At 42.8% G+C, this 19063-nt stretch overlaps 1 protein-coding gene across 7 annotated transcripts in view; it reads left to right on the forward strand.

The window, feature by feature from the left end:
• Nucleotides 1-320: 320 nt before the first annotated feature.
• Nucleotides 321-19063, forward strand: part of angel2 (angel homolog 2 (Drosophila)) — a 65799-nt gene continuing 47056 nt past the window's right edge. Inside the window, exons 1-4 of one of the 7 annotated variants that reach the window (XM_085981226.1) lie at nucleotides 321-491; nucleotides 1476-1582; nucleotides 6497-7116; nucleotides 17843-18096. In XM_085981226.1, coding sequence (XP_085837352.1) covers nucleotides 1518-1582; nucleotides 6497-7116; nucleotides 17843-18096 — 939 coding nt within the window. In that variant the 5' untranslated portion in view covers nucleotides 321-491; nucleotides 1476-1517. Of the gene's footprint in view, nucleotides 492-739; nucleotides 1012-1475; nucleotides 1583-4620; nucleotides 4699-6496; nucleotides 7117-17842; nucleotides 18097-19063 lie in introns of those variants that run through there. The other 6 variants (XM_085981223.1, XM_085981224.1, XM_085981230.1 and 3 more) reach the window with 6 other exon arrangements.

Here is a 19063-nt window from a genome sequence, read left to right on the forward strand (position 1 = left end):
GGAATGTTAATAATGCGATCATGGAAGGGTTTAAAACATGTACATTTATTATTAGTCAACGTGCATTCGATTGAACTATAATCTCACGTACAAATTCATAAAAGTCTTTTGGGCAGAATCGTTTCAAATTGTCATAAAACCACGATATATCTAAAATAACTCGTAACAAAACAAATGGCAGGGTGAGTATATCAATCATTGCACTTAAAAAAAAAATCAAAATATAATTTAATTATGACTGAACCTACACAAATTTAATGGAAACGAGCCTGGAGTGTCTCTGCAACATTTGTCTGGTTAATTTTTTACGATACCTCTCACGAGGTCCATCATCCCAGGTTATTATTTTCAGCAGACTTGGCATTTCTTGGGGGACTGGTATAAAATGTTATAAAAATATTAAAAAGACTCGTTAAATTGTCACCTGTGCTGGAACGGACCAGTGTTACACACTGCGACAACACCGACGCAGCAACCATGTACTTCCACATGTAAGTTAATATTAGAATTTATACCTTATTTTACTTATTTATCTAATGATGTTTTAAGTTTTTAAAAAATACTCCCGCATTGTGGTTTGTATGCAGGCCTGAATTTATCATAGTATTTTGATTTTTTTTGTTCTGTAATCCTCTGTACGCTGCGATTTGTTTTTTCGCTCGCTCGCGCGCCCGCTATATTGAACCTCGCGGTGCGCCGTAGGAATGTTAGACGGATTGGCGCGCAATGTAGTTTTCGGGTCGCGCCGCCCCGCGGCAAAGGAGCGGGTGCTCGGGACTGGCGGACTACAGCTCCCAGAATGCCGAACTAGCGCACTGAAATTGCGCGCTGGCCTCCAGCCCAGGTGGCGGTGGGGAGAAGCCGAGGCCTGGAGCCGGCGAGAAGCGGCTCGAATGGGCCGCTCGAGTCTCAGGGTTCAAATCTCAACGGCTCAGATCAGTTAATGAGTAGATACCATTACCAGCAACATGTGCTTTGAAGCGAGCACAATAATTTTCTGTTGGTGACTCCGTAAGTGGCGGTTTATTGTCTTTAATAATTTGCATCCTGTCACTCATGAGCCGGCCCGCACAGCTCAGCTACTCGGGAAATGTTTACAGCGGAGGATCAACGTTTCTCCTTTAAAAGTTTAATGGTTTAAAAGTCCAATGAAAGAACCAGGAAATATTACTAAAACATTCATTGTTTTTACTGGAACGCAGCAGCCGAATGCCATTCTTGGAGTGAGAGCGACCCGCTGATTTTGGTTAAAGTATATATATCCCTGTTGATACATCTCTGCATAAAAATAAATGCAGCTCCGTGTGTTTGAATTTAATATCCCCACACTTTATGATCGTAAATGTCGTTATTAATAATTCCATGACCCTTCCAGCAATAAAGACTGATGCAATTGTATAATTAAATGGTTGATACGTAAAACTATTAAGTTTTTGTTGTAATTTTTTATATATTTTCTTGTGGGTTTGATTCAGTAGATCCTGGAAGAACAAAGTTTCTGCTGCAGTTCTTGAAGAATGAATGACAACAGATTTACACCTTTTGGGTACTCTGCTAGGCTGAATACACAGAACTTAAGAGGGTAGGAATTCACTTAGTGTTCATATCCACACTAATTTGCCAGATAGAAAGACCCTATATTAAATTAGCACACTAGGCTACACTTTTTAGTCTTTACCACATTGTCTATTTGTTCTTCCTCTTGCCAGTCTTCTCCTGACATTGTAGAGTTTTACAGGTCTATGAGTATTGGGGTGGAGGTAATCCTGTGGTATCTTGTCCAAAATGCCTGTGTGGTCCTGGACAGTGAGTGACAGTAAACCGATGTGAGGCTGAGCTAATGCTTTTGACACATTTTGAGCGGCAATCCTGGCTAACACTCCCTTCTCGGTACAACCTTGTACAGCGCATTTTTCTCCACCCCCACGGCCAGGTTTGATCTGGGGCAGCATACAATTTTTAATTTATGAAGCTAATATGCAGGATATGAACAAAATACTTTTTGATGAGGCTGAATTACAGAAGTAAATTAATGTAGTCACAATGACTTGGTCATGTTAAAGCACTTGTAAGTTATGTGATTTCCATCATTCCATATTTTGTTTTCCATAATTCAACACTATGGATGTGTACCCCCTATTTAAACATAGCCATGGAGTGTAGAAATGTTTTCATCACTTTCAAGCTGCATATTGGGATTGCATTCATAATAATTGAATTAACTTTTGATCTCAAAATGACTTCCTGTTAAGTCCCTATGAATATTGCTTTCAAAATGCTACTATTCACAGCAGTCTGTTAACTTCCTGCATTTGTACAAAATATCAGTCAATGACATGAGTTCTCATTGTAGATGAGTTCAGGTAACATGAAACTCAGAATTTTCTACAGTTAAGTACTGACCTTGCCCCTTAGCTGAATGTATGTTCTACTGGTAACTTGGGATCCACATCAAATTGAAACCAAGATGGCCTGAGTTTTGAAGGCTCTGCAAAGCTGGGCCAGTTGTAACCTAAAAATTAGCATAGATATAAAAAGTGTAATTGCATATGCTGAGGCATTTTTTAAGATGATTCAACATTGTTAAAGAAAGTACTTTTATTTACATAGCGCTTTTCATGACCTCAAAATGTCCCAAACTGCTTTATAGTTAGTTAAGTACTTTTGGAGTGCAGTCAGTTGTGCACAGCCAAGTCTCAAACAGCAGTGTGATAAATGGCCAGATAATTTTTTTTTAGCAATTTTGGTTCAGATACTTATCTAATTCCCCTTTGAAAGCCACAATTGAGTCTGCCTCTATCACCCTTTCAGGCAGTACATTCCAGATCCTAACCACTCACTGCGTAAAAAAGATTTTCCTCATGTCGCCTTTGGTTCTTTTGCCAATCATCTTAAATCTGTGTCCACTGGTTCTTGACCCTTCTGCCACTGGAAACAGTTTCTCTCTAACTACTCTGTCTAGACCCCACATGATTTTGAAAACCTCTCAACCCTCCTCTCAACCTTCTCTGCTCTAAGAAGAACAACCCCAGCTTCTCCAATCTATCCACGTAACTGAAGTCCCTCATCCCTGGAATTATTCTTGTAAATCTTTTCTGCACCCTCTCTAAGGCCTTCACATCCTTCCTAAAGTGCAGTGTCCAGATTTGGACACAATACTCCAGTTGTGGCCGAACCAGTGTTTTATAAAGGTTCATCATAACTTCCTTGCTTTTGTACTCTATGCCTCTATTAATGAAGCCCAGGATCCCGTATACTTTTTTTTATCACTTTCTCAACCTGCCCTGCCACCTTCAATGATTTGTGCACATATACCCCCAGGTCTCTCTCTTCATGCACCCACTTTAGGATTGTACCCTTTAGTTTATATTGCCTCTCCTTGTTCTTCCTACCAAAATGTATCACTTCACACTTTTCTGCATAAAATTTAATCTGCCGCGTGTCCACCCATTTCACCAGCCTGTCTATATCCTCTTGAAGTCTATTACTATCCTCCTCACTGTTCACTATACTTCCAAGTTTAGTTTCATCTACAAATTTTGAAATTGTGCCCTGTACACCCAAGTCCAAGTCATTAATATATATCAAGAAAAGCAATGGTCCTAGTACCGACCCCTGGGAACACCACTTCCTCCAGTCTGATAAACAACCATTCACCACGACTCTCTGTTTCCCGTCACTTAGCCAATTCCGTACCCAGGCTGCCACTGTCCCTTTTATTCCATGAGCTTCAACTTTGCTGGTAAGCCTATTATGTGGCACTTTATCAAATGTCTTTTGGAAATCTATGTACACCACGTCAACTGCATTGCCTTTATCAACCCTCTCTGTTACCTCATCAAAAAACTGGATCAAGTTAGTTAAACATGATTTGCCTTTAACAAATCCGTGCTGGCTTTCCTTAATTAATCCACACTTGTCCAAGTGATTGTTAACTTTGTCCCTGATTATCGTTTCTAAAAGTTTCCCCACTACCAAGGTTAAACTGACTAGCCTGTAGTTGCTGAGTTTATCCTTACACCCTTTTTTGGACAAGGGTGTAACATTTGCAGTTCTCCAGTCCTCTGGCATCACCTCCGTATCTAAGGAGGATTGAAAGATTATGGCCAGTACCTCCGTGATTTCTGCCTTAACTTCTCTCCACATCCTCGGATGCATCCCATCCGGTCCTGGTGACTTACCAACTTTAAGTACAGACAGCCTTTCTAGTACCTCCTCTTTATCAATTTTTATCTCATCCAGTATCTCCACTACCTCCTCTTTCACTATGATCTTGGCAGCATCATCTTTCTTGGTGAAGACAGATGCTGAAGTACTAATTTGGTACCTCGGCCATGCCCTCCCTCCATTCACAGGTCTCTTTTTTAGTCCCTAATTGGCCCCAACCCCTCATCTTACTACCCGTTTATTATTTATATATGCCTATAGAAGACTTTTGAATTCTCTTTTATGTTAGCTGCCAATCTATTCTCATACTTTCTCTTTGCCCTCTTATTTTTTTTCACTTCCCCTCTGAACTTTCTATATTCGGCCTGATTCACACTTGTATTCTCAACCTGACATCTGTCATACAAGCTCTTTTTCTGCTTTATCTTACTGTCTATCTCTTTCGTCATCCAGGGAACTCTGGCTTTGGTTGCCCTACCTTTCCCCCTCATGGGAATGTACCTCGACTCTACCCGAACCATCTCTTTAAAGGTAGCCCATTGTTCGATTACAGTTTTGCCTGCCAATCTTTGATTCCAATTTACCCGGATCAGATCCGCTCTCAATCTACTGAAATTTGTCCTCCTCCAATTAAGTATTTTTACTCTAGATTGCTCCCTGTCCTTTTCCATAGCTAATCTAAACCTTATGATACTATGTTCCCCTACTGACACTTGCTCCACTTGACCCACCGCATTCCCCAGAACCAGATCCAGCAATGCCTCCATCCTTGTTGGGCCGGAAACGTACTGATCAAGAAAGTTCTCCTGAACACACCAGAAATTCTTCCCCCTCTCTGCCCTTTACACCAATACTATCCCAGTCTATATTAGGGTAATTGAAGTCCCCCATTACCACTACTCTATAGTTCTTGCATCTCTCTATAATTTCCCTGCAAATTTGCTCCTCTATATCTTTCCCACTAGCTGGTGACCTATAGAATACACCTAGTAGTGTAATGGCACCTCTATTATTTCTTAACTCTAATCAAATAGATTCTGTCCTTGACCCCTCCAGGACATCCTCTCTCTCTCTCCAGCACTGTAACATTCTCCTTAACCAATACTGCCACCCCACCTCCTTCCTTTCCTTCCCTTGTAGTTCATTGTTCTTTAAATCCCTTTTTGGTTATACAGTATGTTCCATACATAGTGCCTTTCCACACAAGCTTCAGGCATTCTGCCTACAATGCTATCTTCTGAAGGTCACTAATGAGTTCTATGAATAGGTTAGGCAATATGGCTATTTCCTTTGGGATCCTGGGAGGACTGGGTTGGTAAATTTAATAGGCTGTCTTGGTTTAAAAAAACAGCAACAGTCTGTTTCAATTCGAAACAATAAAGTTGAACAGTCGTCTAACATCTTATTTTTTTTATTCGTTCATGGGATGTGGGCGTCGCTGGCAAGGCCAGCATTTATATTTTAATTCTTAAAAGGGAGTAAGTAAAAATGGGCAAAATTTTATTTATATGTTTGGAGAAATGCCAAATCTGTGGAGTTGTGTACAAATTTGCTGTACATTCTTATTTATGTTGAACCTGACATCCACAATATGATTAGAGTACTGTATTTACATTTCTGAGGAAAAATATACAAAAAGGGATAAGAAAAGACCATTAGGTCCATCAGTGGTCATCCTATCTGCACCATTCTCCTCAATTGCTAGTAATGCTGGTTCCAGGAATTTACCAACCCAAAAAAAACTTATGGTTACTTTCAGGAAAATTTTTGGGAAATTGCTCCCGACTCCCTAATGCAAATGTGTATTTTTGTTTTAATTTCATTTCCTGCATTTGCAATTTTTCTGTATTATTTCTACAGTGATCTCAAATCCTTTCACAATTTTTTTATATTCTCCCTATTTAAATCTTCCAGATGAATAATACATGCACTTTAACCTGAGCTTTTTCATTCATGTCCTGAGAAATAGCAAATTTTGAAGAGCGCTATAATATAGCCGGTCAATTCAAAAATTCGTTCTTCACAACTTACTTGTACTGTACACTGCTGTGCAAATCCTTATAGTCGTTAAAACAGTTGAAACACTTGTACAATTGATTTTAAGGCTTCAACGGTCATATTTAAAAGTTACAGTATTTACCTGTTATTCACTTTATTTTAGCAAGTTGACACTGTTCGTTGCTACTTTTATTTGACTGATGTAGATTTTAACCATAGTTACTTTTAAAAACATTTAAATGTATTTGTTGTATTGCACCTAGACTTAAATTCCAAGTTTGTTGTGATGAAGAGATGTGCTTCATGAAACATGTGTGTTTGTGTTTTCTAGCCACCACATGCTTACTCGTCATCTGCAGAGCTTGGGCAGGAGCTGCATTGTCCGCTCAGAGGTCCCGCAATGGTCTTATAAAACCTCAAATTTTCCCTGTCCTCAGTGGTCATCCAATTTTGCTTCTGAGACATTGAATCCACATGGTTTTAGGAGTCATCTTCCTTTCCATTGGAGACCGCCTTTCCATTGCGGACCGCCTTTCCATTGGAGACCACCTTTCCATTGCGGACCGCCTTTCCATTGCGGACCGCCTTTCCATTGGAGACCGCCTTTCCATTGGAGACCGCCTTTCCATTGGAGACCACCTTTCCATTGCAAACCACCATTGACCTTTTATGGTGGTTCATGGACAGGAGGCAGATCTTCACACCAAGGTTTAAGTTCTTATTCAATAAATCAATCATCTGGCTGTTCTATGGAGCCAAATGACAATACACCTCAAGCTAAACGAAGAAAGCATGATCCAGCAAATCAGAAAGAACTGAGTCCTTCAGATTCCGATAATACGCATCATGCAGCCCAAGAGAATACTGGCTCTGTTGCTTTTCATGGCAATGAAATGGGAAATTCATGTGTCTCCAGAGTGAGTGAAGATCAAGAAACTAACTTCATAAAAGGTAAAACTGATTAATGTTTAATCCCATTAACCTGTTTTGGTGCAAAAAAATCTCATGATGAAGAAAAGTAATGGCTTATGATAACCTCTAAATACAGTGGCATATCCTTTATGAAAAGTATCTACTTGTACTCACAAGAGGGTTGCTTTCTCTTGACTACAGTACAAAGTGAAATTACAGTACAATGCTGTCCTACAATCAAAATTGGGAAGCACTCTTATAAGTTGTAGCTGAAGAATCTTACAACTTTTGAGGTTTTAGCAAGGTTTTTGTTTTGCTTTGTTGTAAAAATGTTAAATGAATGTTAAACCCCCAACAGCCAATATTTGTATAGTTATATAAAAAAATGTTTTATTCATGAAAAATGCATTAAAACTGGAATCTAGCACAGGAATGATCCTAAGCGTGCAGCTATTTCTGGGTCTTTTTCACACTATATCCTGAGTTTGGATAAAGTTGGCTATAAATTAGATTTAAATGTGTGTTGGGGTGGGGGGCAACAAAGTGCTTGCAGATGTTTTCCAAAAAAAGTAAGAAACTTGACTGAACTTTGACTTTATTCAGAATACCTGCTTAACAATTTGTACCATTTTTAAACAAAGATTTTGCACAAGGAGTTGCTAACACTTGCTAAGGAGTTTAGGTTTTTATGCATTTAACTTGTATTTCTAGTTGACACAGCAACTACTGATTTGTGTAAGACGTAACCAGACTTTAGTATTTTTGTCCATTTTTGAGGGAAGCTTTGGCGTATAATTTCACAGATACCTTTGGGACCACACGCCCTATTTTTTATCCAGTTTTATATGAACACGACCCCATCCCCCCCCCCGCCCCCCCATGAAACATGTATGCCAGGTGAACATAATGAGTCAGATTTTGCTGCTGCAGGGCATCTAACGGCCTCTGCCAATGGTTAGACTTGCCCCTGCATCCTTTTTGGCCCACTAAGTGTGAGCTAATAATGTCGCAGCAAGGAAAACAGGGCATCTGGGACCTGAGTGAACAGGGTAACCAACTGTATCTCCTTATCCAATCAGATTGAAGGATTGAGAAATAAACAGCGCAAGGACTGAGAAGGTTGTGTAAGTTAGAGTGGGTGAATTTATTGTCAAATCAGGCACAGAAAGAGAAAAAGAGAGGGAAAAAAATATTGGATTAAGACGGAGAGAATTTTTAAAAATTTGTCACTTTTTAAAAAATCTCCCAAAAACAATCAATAACAACAATTTACATTTATATAGCACCTTTAACAGAGCAAAACATCTCCAGGCACTTAACGAGGGATATCAATAAAAACATTTTTGACTGAGCCATAGAAGGAGCTATCAGGACTTGGTCAAAGAGGTAGGTTTTAAGGAGCATCTTAAAGGAGGAGAGAGAGGTGGAGAGGTTTAAGGAGGGGATTCTAGAGTTTAGGGCCAAGGCAGCTGAAAGAACAGCCGCCAATGGTGAGCAATCGGGGATGTGCAAGAGGCCAGAATTGGAGGAGTGCAGAGATCTCGAAGGCTTCTAGGGCTGGAGGAGGTTACAGAGATAGGGAGGAGTGAGGCCATGGAGGGTTTTGAAAACAAAGATGAGGATTTTGAAATTGAGGTGTTGTCAGACCAGGAGCCATTGTAAGTCAGCAAGCACAGGGGTGATGGGTGTACAAAACCTGGAGCAAGTTAAGTTACGGGCAGCAGAGTTTTGAATGAGCACAAGTTTATGTAGGGTGGAAGATGGAAGGCTAGCCAGGATAGCATTGGAATAGATTAGTCTAGAGGTAACAAAGGTATGGATGAGGGTTTCAGCAACACGTGAGCTGAGGCAGGGTCGGAGCCGGGCGATGTTGTGGAAGTGGAAGTAGGCAGTCTTTGGTGATGGAGCGGATATGTGGTCGGAAGCTCATCTTGGGTTCAAACACAACACCAAGGTTGCAAATGGTCTGGCTCCGCTTCAGACAGTTGCCGGGGTGGAAACAGTGCCAAGAGAACGGAGTTTGTGGCGGGGGGCCAAAGACAATGACAATTCAGTCTTCCCAATATTTAGTTGGAGGAAATTTCTGCTCATCCACTATTGGATGTCGGACAAGCAGTGGGACAAATCAGAGATCGTGGAGTGGTTCAAAGAGGTGGTGATGAGTTAGAGCTGGGTGTCATCAGCGTACATGTGGAACCTGATGTTGTGTTTTCGAATGATATCACCGAGGGATAACATGGCGATGAGAAATAGAAGGAGGCCTCCAGAGGTAATAGCGCAGAAGTGGGAAGAGAAGCCATTGCAGGTGATTCTCTGACTACGATTCGATAGCTAAGAATGGAACCAAGCAAGGGCAGTTCCACCCAGCTGGACGATAGAGGAGAGGCATTGGAGGAGGATGGTGTGGTCAACTTTGGCGAAGGCTGTAGATAGGTCACGAAGGATGAGGAGGGATAGTTTACCACGGTCACAGTCACAAAAAATGTAATTTGTGACTTTGATACGGGGCGTTTTAGTACTGTGCGGGGCTGGAAACCTGATTTGGAGGGATTCAGATGTGGAATTGCGGGAAAGATGGGCACGAATTAACACCTGAATGAATGAGACTTCGCACTCGTAATAATTAATTTTCAGTACCAGAGAGGATCATTGGCAGTAATTAACACGTAGTTTAAAGGCTTGAAATTATGATACTTAACTTTCTGTGGCGAGTTTAGTTTGTATCTACTGTGCAAATACAGCGACCTCACGGCATTCAATGGTGAGCAGACAGTGAAGTGTTGCTTTCACAAAGCGAACAGCGGAGCAGTGCAACTTGGACAGCAAACTTTGGACCGCGCATCTGCACTTCATCTGAAGTTGCTGTACCATTTACCCATAAATAACAGCTAGCGCCATTAGCCTCGCAGTTATTTTGACAGCAGAATCTGGCCCATTCTCTCTGTTCATGCATTTTTAGAGCAGATGTTTCTTTACTGTCCTGATAGCTGTTCCAGTACACTGACATTAAATTGTATCAAAAATATGGTCAGAATTTTCAGTCATTTTACAATGTGTACCTACTTATTGTAGCAAAGGTAGGCAATGCAGTACAGGATCTCCATAATGACAGTTTTTGGGGATGCGAAGGGGAGCTGACCTCATGGTTTCACTCCTATTAACAAGCGGTTTCCCTTTTGTATTATAAGCCCTATTAGTGGATGTTTTATGGGAACCAATCAAAGTATCAGCTATAATAAAAACAAAATGCTGGAGATACTCAGCAGGTCAGGTAGCATCTGTGAAGAGAGAAACAGAGTTAACGTTTCAGGTCGATGACCTTTCGTCAGAACTGGAAAAAAGCAGGAAATGGAACAGATTTTTAAGCAAGTGTAGGAGCTGGGAAATGGGGGAGGGGATGAAAGAACAAAAGGGAAGGTCTGTGATAGGATAGAAGGCAGGAGAGATTAAGAGACATTAAGAGATATTCAAGGTAAAAGGAGATGGTAATGGGACAGGTTAAGAAACAAAGGATGGCTCTAGATGAAGTGTAAATTGCGCTGGCAGAATGAAGACAGCTGCCATGTGGGAGAGAAGAAAAGAAGACACAAACAAAAAGTGTGGGAAAAATATCTATATATGATAGGTGCCGAGGTTATGATCTGAAATTCTTGAACTCTATGTTGAGTTCAGAAGGCTGTAAAGTGCCTAATCGAAAGATGAGGTGCTGTTCCTCGAGCTTACTTTGAGCTTCAGTGGAACAGTGTAAGAGGCCGAGGTCAGAGTGGGAGTGGAGCGGAGAATTAAAGTGACAGGCGACCGGAAGCTCGGGGTCCCCCTTATGGACTGAACAGAGGTGTTCCGCAAAGCAGTCACCCAATCTGCGTTTGGTCTCCCCAGTGTAGAGGAGACCGCATCGTAAGCAACGAATACAGTATACTAAATTGCAAGAAGTACAAGTAAATCGCTGTTTCAACTGGAAGGGGTATTTGGGGCCCTGGACAGTGGGAAGGGGGGGAGGTATAAGGGCATGTGTTGCATCTCCTGCGCTTGCACGGGAAGGTGCCGGGCGAAGGGAAAGGGGTGTTGGGGGTGATAGAGGAGTGGACCAGGGTGTCGTGGAGGGAGCGATCCCTTCGGAATGCTGAAAGGGGAGGTGAGCGGAAGATATGTTTGGTGGTGGGATCATGCTGGAGGTGGCGGAAATGGTGGAGGATGATCCGTTGAATGTGGAGGCTGGTGGGGTGAAAGGTGAGGACAAGGGGAACTCTATCGTGGTTCCGGGAGGGAGGGGCAGGGGTGAGGGCAGAAGTGCGGGAGATAGAACGGATACGGTCAAGGGCCGTGTCAACCACAGTAGAGGGAAATCCTCGGTTGAGGAAAAAGGAAGACATGTCGGAAGCACTGGTATGGAAGGTGGCATTGTCAGAGCAGATGCAGCGGAGACGGAGAAACTGGGAGAATGGAATAGAGTTCTTACAGGAAGCGGGGTGGGAGGAAGTGTAGTCCAGGTAGCTGTGGGAGTCAGTGGGCTTGTAGTGAATGTTGGTCAATAATCTATCCCCAGAGATGGAGACGGAGAAGTCGAGGAAGGGAAGGGAAGAGTCGGAGATGGACCATGTGAAGTTGAGGGAAGGGTGGAAATTGGAAGCAAAGTGAATGAAATTTTCTAGTTCAGTGCGAGAGCAGGAAACGGCACCGATACAGTCATCAATGTACCGGAAAGAGGTGAGGGAGGGGACTTAAGTAGGACTGGAACAAAGAATGTTCCACATATCCCACGAAAAGGCAGGCATAGCTAGGACCCATGCGGGTTCCCATAGCAACACCTTTGATTTGGAGGAAGTGAGTGGAGTCAAAGGAGAAGTTGTTCAATGTGTGAACAAGTTCAGCCAGGCGGAGGAGGGTGGTGGTGGATGGGGACTGATTGGGCCTCTGTTCAAGGAAGAAGCGGAACGCCCTCAGGCCATCCTGGTGGGGGATGGAGGTGTAGGGGGATTGTACATCCATAGTGAAAAGGAGGCGGTTGGGGACTGGAAACTGTTAAAGTTATGGAAGGTGTCGGAAGAGTCGCGGATGTAGGTGGGAAGAGACTGGACAAGGGGAGAAAAGAGAGTCGAGATAGGAAGAGATAAGTTCCATGGGGCAAGAACAGGCTGAAACGATGGGTCTACCAGGGCAGTCCTGTTTGTGGATCTTGGGAAGGAGGTAGAAGCGGGCTGTGCAGGGTTGGGGAACTATGATGTTGGCGGCCGTGGGGGAAAGATCTCCAGAGGAGATGAGGTTAGTGACAGTCTTGGAAACGGTGGCTTGATGTTCGGTAGTGGGGTCATGGTCCAGGCGGAGGTAGGAGAAGGTGTCGGAGAGTTGGCGTTAAGCTTCCGCTAGGTAGAGGTCGGTTCGCCAAACAGCAACAGCACCACCTTTGTCAGCAGGTTTAATGACAGTGTTGAGGTTGGATCTGAGAGAATGGAGTGCTGCAAGTTCAGAGGGAGGTAGGTTGGAGTGAGTGAGGGGAGCAGAGAAATGGAGACGGTGATGTCACGCCGGCAGTTCGCAATGAAAAGATGTAGAGAGGTTAAGAGGCCAGAGGGAGGGGTCCAGGTAGAACGAAAATTCTGAAAGCGGGAGAAAGGGTGTGGGGGGAAGACTCCTGGCCAGAGAAGTGGGCACGGAGACAAAGGTGGCGGAAAAATAGCTCCGCATCGTGCCGAGCTCGAAATTGATTGAGGTGGGGGCGTAAGGGGATGAAGCTCAGGCCTTTGCTAAGGACTGATCGTTCGGGGTCAGAGAGTGGAAGGTCAGAGGGGATAGTGAAAACGCGGCAGGGGGTGAGATTGAGAGAAGGGATGGGGTCAGAGGAAAGTGAAGGGGAAGAAGGTTCTGGAGGGCCGTTGGTGTCCAAGAGTTGTTGAAGCTTGCGATCCTTGACACCTGAAAGGAAGAAAAGAAGTTTTATGTTAAAGCGCCGGATGAGGCGAAGGATGAAATGGAACTGCGGACCAGGACAGCTTTGAGATAGAGTGAGTCGTGCTGCTGAAGAGAGAGTTTGCGAGTGTTCATGTGGCGGCGAATGGCATTCAGCGTGGCTCTCGGGATATGGCGAGAGCAGTGGTTCGAGGAACGCTGAATATCTTGGAGGTATCCTGTAGTCCTGGGTAGATCTAAAACACGAAGGGTGGAATTTCAGTTGGAATCCACGTGGAGTAAGTCGGAGCCGGAGACAGTTGTCGAGGAAAGATATGTAGCTGTGAAAGTGAGTTTTGGTAGATACTTGATCAAACACGAGAAGGGAGACAGAAAGCAATGAAGATGAACAAGGTAAAAGAGACAAACGGAAATCCCGTCGTTGAGAAGAGCAGAACTTCTTCAAGGTGGGCATTCCTGGAAGAGAGATGGCAGTGAATTGAACACTAATACAAAAAGAAAATACTGCAGATGCTGGAAATCTGAAATAAAAACAGAAAATGCTGGAGATATTCAGCAGGTCAGGCAGCATCTGTGAAGAGAGAAACAGAGTTAACGTTTCAGGTCGATGACCTTTCGTCAGAACTGGAAAAAAGCAGGAAATGGAACAGATTTTTAAGCAAGTGTAGGAGCTGGGAAAGAAACATAGATGATAGGAGCAGAAGTAGGCCATTCGGCCCCTCGAGCCTGCTCCGCCATTCAATGTGATCATGGCTGATCATCCAAATTCAGTACTCGGTCCCTGCTTTCTCCCCATACCCCTTGATCCCTTTAGCCTTAAGAAATATATCCAACTCCTTGAATATATTTAATGTAATGGCCTCTACTGCCTTCTGTGGTAGAGAATTCCACAGGTTCACCACTCTCTGGGTGAAGAAATTCCTCCTCATTTCTGTCCTAAATGGCCTACCCCCTATCCTTAGACTGTGACCCCTGGTTCTGGACTCCCCGACCATCGGGAACATCCTTCCTGCATCTAGTCTGTCCAATCCTGTCAGAATTTTATAAGTTTCAATGAGATCCCCTCTCATTCTTCTAAACTCCAGCGAGTACAAGCCCAATCGACCCAATCTCTCCTCATACGTCATTCCTGCCATCCCAGGTATCAGCCTGGTGAATCTTCGCTGAACTCCTTCCATGGCAAGAACATCCTTCCTCAGATAAGGCGACCAAAACTGCACGCAATACTCAAGATGTGGTCTCACCAAGGCCCTGTATAACTGCAGCAAGACATTCTTGTTCCTGTACTCAAACCCTCTCGCTACGAAGGCCAACATACCATTTGCCTTCTTAACCGCCTGCTGCACCTGCATGCTTACCTTCAGTGACTGGTGTACATGGACACCCAGGTCTCGTTGCACTTCCCCTTCTCCCAATCTATTGCCATTCAGATAATCTGCCTTCCTGTTTTTGCCACCAAAGTGGATAACCTCGCATTTATCCACGTTATATTGCATCTGCCATGCTTTTGCCCAATCACCCAACCTGTCCAAATCATCCTGGAGTTTCTCGGCATCCTCCTCACAGCACACACGCCCACCCAAGGGGGGAGGGGATGAAAGAACAAAAGGGAAGGTCTGTGATAGGATAGAAGGCAGGAGAGGTTAAGAGACAGTATCAGCGGTATCAAGAAAAGTATCAGCTACCACTGATGGGAGATCTTGTCCTAAATGGTTGTTGGTGTTCAAGAATCATGTCAATTGTGAGTATGCTGATTCGGGAAGTAGAATCTGATCTTTTTCTCCTCCTTCCCCACCTCCAGCTATGAGAGAAGATCACACTCATGATGCAAATTGATCCTGGCCATATTTATAGCTAGTGCATCTGAGAGCTCTTTCCTTTGGATCAAACAAAATCGTGTCCCAACAATGTGTTCTACATGAGGCCCTGAGGTTTTGCGTTGTGATTATGAAACTCTGGGAAGGTGCTGAGCGCTGTTTCAACCATCTGACTAACTAGTCATCCAAATATGCATGCAAGTGGAATGCTGCATCCATAAATGCGCAGTAACTACTGAAAACCACATTGTGAATATGTTGGAGTTCTGATAGATCTTACACTGGTAGATGATGACTTGTAAATGAAGGCGGATGAACTGTGTTGACTGGATGTCAAAGCAAGCACTTACAAGTCTTTGTTGCTACCAATCCCTAGAGTGTATTACTTGGGTGATGTGAGGTGGGGTATAAGACCATCTTGAACTAGTTTCGGAATAAATTTGACTTCCTAAGGTCCAGTATGCGGTGGAGTACTCCAATTTATTGAGTTCCACAATGTAATGGGAGTAAAAGCACCCAATTTGTTGTTTGGGTAGACATTTTTACTCCGCCCCATACCGTAAGGCTATTTAGCTAAGGTATAATTGTTTCTGTAATAAGGATGCCGCAATTAATTTGCTGACTTTGTGTTTGAAGTCTCTGAGATTCTTCTTCTAACTACCAAAAATGTCAGTGCCATCCAAGGGTAAATAGAGAAGTTGGTGCTGCAGTTCTCAGCTGAACATAACTATACCATGCAGTTGAGCAGAATTCCATGCAACATATGCTTGGTACCTAATGCATGTACCATCACTTGCTGCAGTATCATGGCATGCCTGTATCTAATCTTGAATTTGTGCATTTTCACGTAGTGACAATAAATATTCATAGAAAAAGGCTTGGCTAAACCTAGCAACTGTCTAAAATTGTGTAGCCCTGGGAAGACAAACGTGTTAGTAGCATGATCTGTGAGTCATGGCTAGTACCCTATGAGCATATCCTGCAACCTAGGTTGTCCACATTTTTAGATTCCCTTCAGGCATCTCATGGTTAATGTCCTGAATACTGGACTTTCTATATTGGCTCCAGACCTGGAGAATCTTCCCAGGCTGTGATTGAAGGATACTGCCAAACCTCAGTGAATTCTATAGATCAGTTTTATCTTAGGATAGTCTTTGGTTTTCTTGTCAGCTCATATATCTGTAGCTGTGCCCTGTAGGGAGGTACACATGAGGAATCTCCAAAAAGTTGTAAGCTGTACCTGGTTGGAAATTTGGAGGAATAGCTTTACATGTGCTACAGATGCCCCAGAAAGGATGGTATTGAGACTTGGTGTTACACAAGCATATATGCCATTTAAATTTAAAGCTTTTAACATAATATCCCAAGACAGTTCACAGATACACATTGGAAGTGGAGGCCAAGCCAGGAAGAGAACTTTTAGGAGATATGATTGAAAAAATAGATTTTGTGGCGGTATTTTAAGGCAGAGCACTGTCAGGAGAGTTCCAAAGAGCAAGACCAATTCTTCTGAAGGCTGCATCACCAGTGGTGGGATCAAGGGATGGGGGAGGGGATAATGAATTAAACATTGAATCAAATGGATGGAGCACTTGGGAGTGGTGTAGAGCTGGGGGAGGGTCTGGAGTTGGGGGCGGGTAAAGGCCATGGAAAGATTTTTAGACAAAGATGAGGATTGTAATTTAATACACTGGGGAGGGGAAGCCAGTGAGGACAGGGTTGATGGACAAATGAGACTTCGTATGGAATAGATACATATAGCAGAGTTTTGCACAAATTTAAATTTATGGAGGGATGAAGAAGGGAAGCTAGCAATGACGGCATTGATGTAGTCAGTGACAACAGTAGCAGAGGCAGCCACGTGGATGATCTCTATCTTCAAGAAACCCATGAGCTGCTCATACTTCGTGTTCTGCTTTGAAATTTCAACTGGTGCTGGGGATTTCTAGCTTCTGTTGACAAATTCTATGCGTGTTGCATCAGTTTGAGATTTACTCCTTGCTCCTGTGGGGGGTGGGGTGGATGAGGGAGAGAAACCTCAACTAGTGTTTTTTACAGTTAAAACCATTTAAATAAAGATTCTGCACTAAGGGACTAGGTTTCTTTTGTCACTGGACGGGACTGATGTTTCTGCCAGGACGGGAGTAGGTGAGGTGCTTTGATGCTGACATGGACATTGAAACTGCAGTCAGCTCGGACTGGAACATGGCAAATGACTGAGGGAGGGGAGGGGGGAGTAGATTTTTGAGGAGAGAACAATAAATAAATGAAGCACTTGTATATTAAGCAAATAGTGCAACTCCACCCAGGGAGCTAGGGCAAAACAATATATATTCCATGATGTGCATAGCTGTTTTGTTTCCTCACCAAAATCTCTTATTCTCAAAACAGTTACAGTACTGCCACCTTAAGTTTTCTAAAGTGTTTGTTAAATAGTATTACAGAGCTATCTGAGACTTGTATCTTTCAGTATCAGTAATGTATATGATATTTTTACCTTGTCGGTTGTGTGATAGTACTTCAGTAAATTTACTGTATTACCAAGCTACTTTTACATTTAGGCTGCTGCAGTTCATCCAAAACTGGCTCCAGATATCAGAATACCAATGAGGAACACCACAAGCGAGCATACTAGTTTTTATATATTTTAAAAATCTTCTCCATTTCTTCCCCTGCAACACTTGCCTTCTTCATCAAAGAGGAGATCTGCTCCCAAGCCTTTATTGGTGCATTCAGTTGCTGCTTGCTAAGAGGTATGTGTGCAAGGTGGCTATTTGTTTCCCTTTTCCCCCTCTGTGGGAAATGGGAAATGCTTGGCCTTCAGTACCCATTGCAATATGCCTGAAGCCACAGGTTCATCGTTTGACGTACCTAAAATTTCATCACTCTGTGGTACAGCAAGTTGGAGCATTCTTGAGTGTGGCCATTAAGATACTATGTGAGAACAAGGGTCTCAACGAAAAATTAGCACGTAACACTGCTATGTAATTATGCTGTAGAATACTTAAATTTAGTTTTTCTCATTTCTAATCTCTTTCCAGTAGGGGCAATACATAGAAAATGGGAAGATTTTACTTCATTGTACAAGAGCAGCCAAGATACTAGTGAATCAAAAGGAACTTCAAATGGAAAACAGGAGGAAGTTTTTGATTTTTCAGTGATGTCGTACAATATTCTGTCTCAGGATTTGTTGGAGGACAATGATCACTTGTATAGACATTGCAGTCAGCCATTGTTGCAGTGGGGATTCCGATTTCCCAACATCCTTAAGGAACTGAAACAGTTGGATGCAGATGTAAGTAGTTCAATTAAGCGCATGCCTGTACATCTTCCCAGTGGTTTAATGCATTTCATGGTGATCTCAACCAGGGCAACAGGAAAGAGGAAAGGGCAATTTCCCTCTGTATCCCTGGCCTAAGGAAGGGTTATGAATCAGACAGGGTTCTCGCTCATCGCTGTTCATTCACCCACACTGAAAACGTGCATAGATGTGGCCGTCAGGTAAGAACAGGGTTGGACTTGGCTTTTGACCATCACTTTCAAATACCCAGATGATGCTTAAGTTGAAATTCACATTTGGAAAAATTGTCACTCAGGAAAGTCCGGAGGCTTGTGCCTGTCGAGTTATACCCAAACATAAGTAACTGATTTAAGGAGGGAAGGATTAAAGAGAAAATTAGGTTGGGGGGGTGGTAAGGAGGAAAGGGACACCTGCTATAGATCCTCAGTAATGCAGTGGACTGGTAGATGTATTCCCATTCACATTCATTAATTCCTATTCTTAAACTTGAATGTTCCTTTAGGGGAGAAGAGAAGAAGGCAAATCAATTTGTGACTTGTGCAAACCTTTTAGCGGCCAGTTTTATAGAGCAGCTTGGTGGAAGGTTTCCTTCCCACACTGGGAAAAAATAGCTTAAAATAAATAGGAGATGAAATATGTATTTTGTTAATTATTTTCTTGATATATAAGATATATATGTGCTGGTTTAACAATGGGGAGGAGTAAGCAAACATAAATGGGTCTGACCTTTAAAAAATTAATAATGTAATTGTTCAACACCTTGTACATTCTTACAGTAGGGCACATATTAAAAATATGTAGCAGATCTGTCAGTATCTTAGCATCTGTAAAGACAAAAGGATAACTTAGGATTTTGGGTACAGACACTTTATCAGAACTAGAAACTAGACAATAAATGAGACCCTTCTATAGGACCATTCCAGAATAGGGAAGAATTAGTGAAAGTCAAGAGTCAGGTGTG

Source organism: Somniosus microcephalus, chromosome 3, assembly GCF_052327205.1.
Source record: "Somniosus microcephalus isolate GS21.2 chromosome 3, FLI_Smic_1.0, whole genome shotgun sequence".
In the NCBI taxonomy this organism is placed as follows: Eukaryota; Metazoa; Chordata; class Chondrichthyes; order Squaliformes; family Somniosidae; genus Somniosus; species Somniosus microcephalus.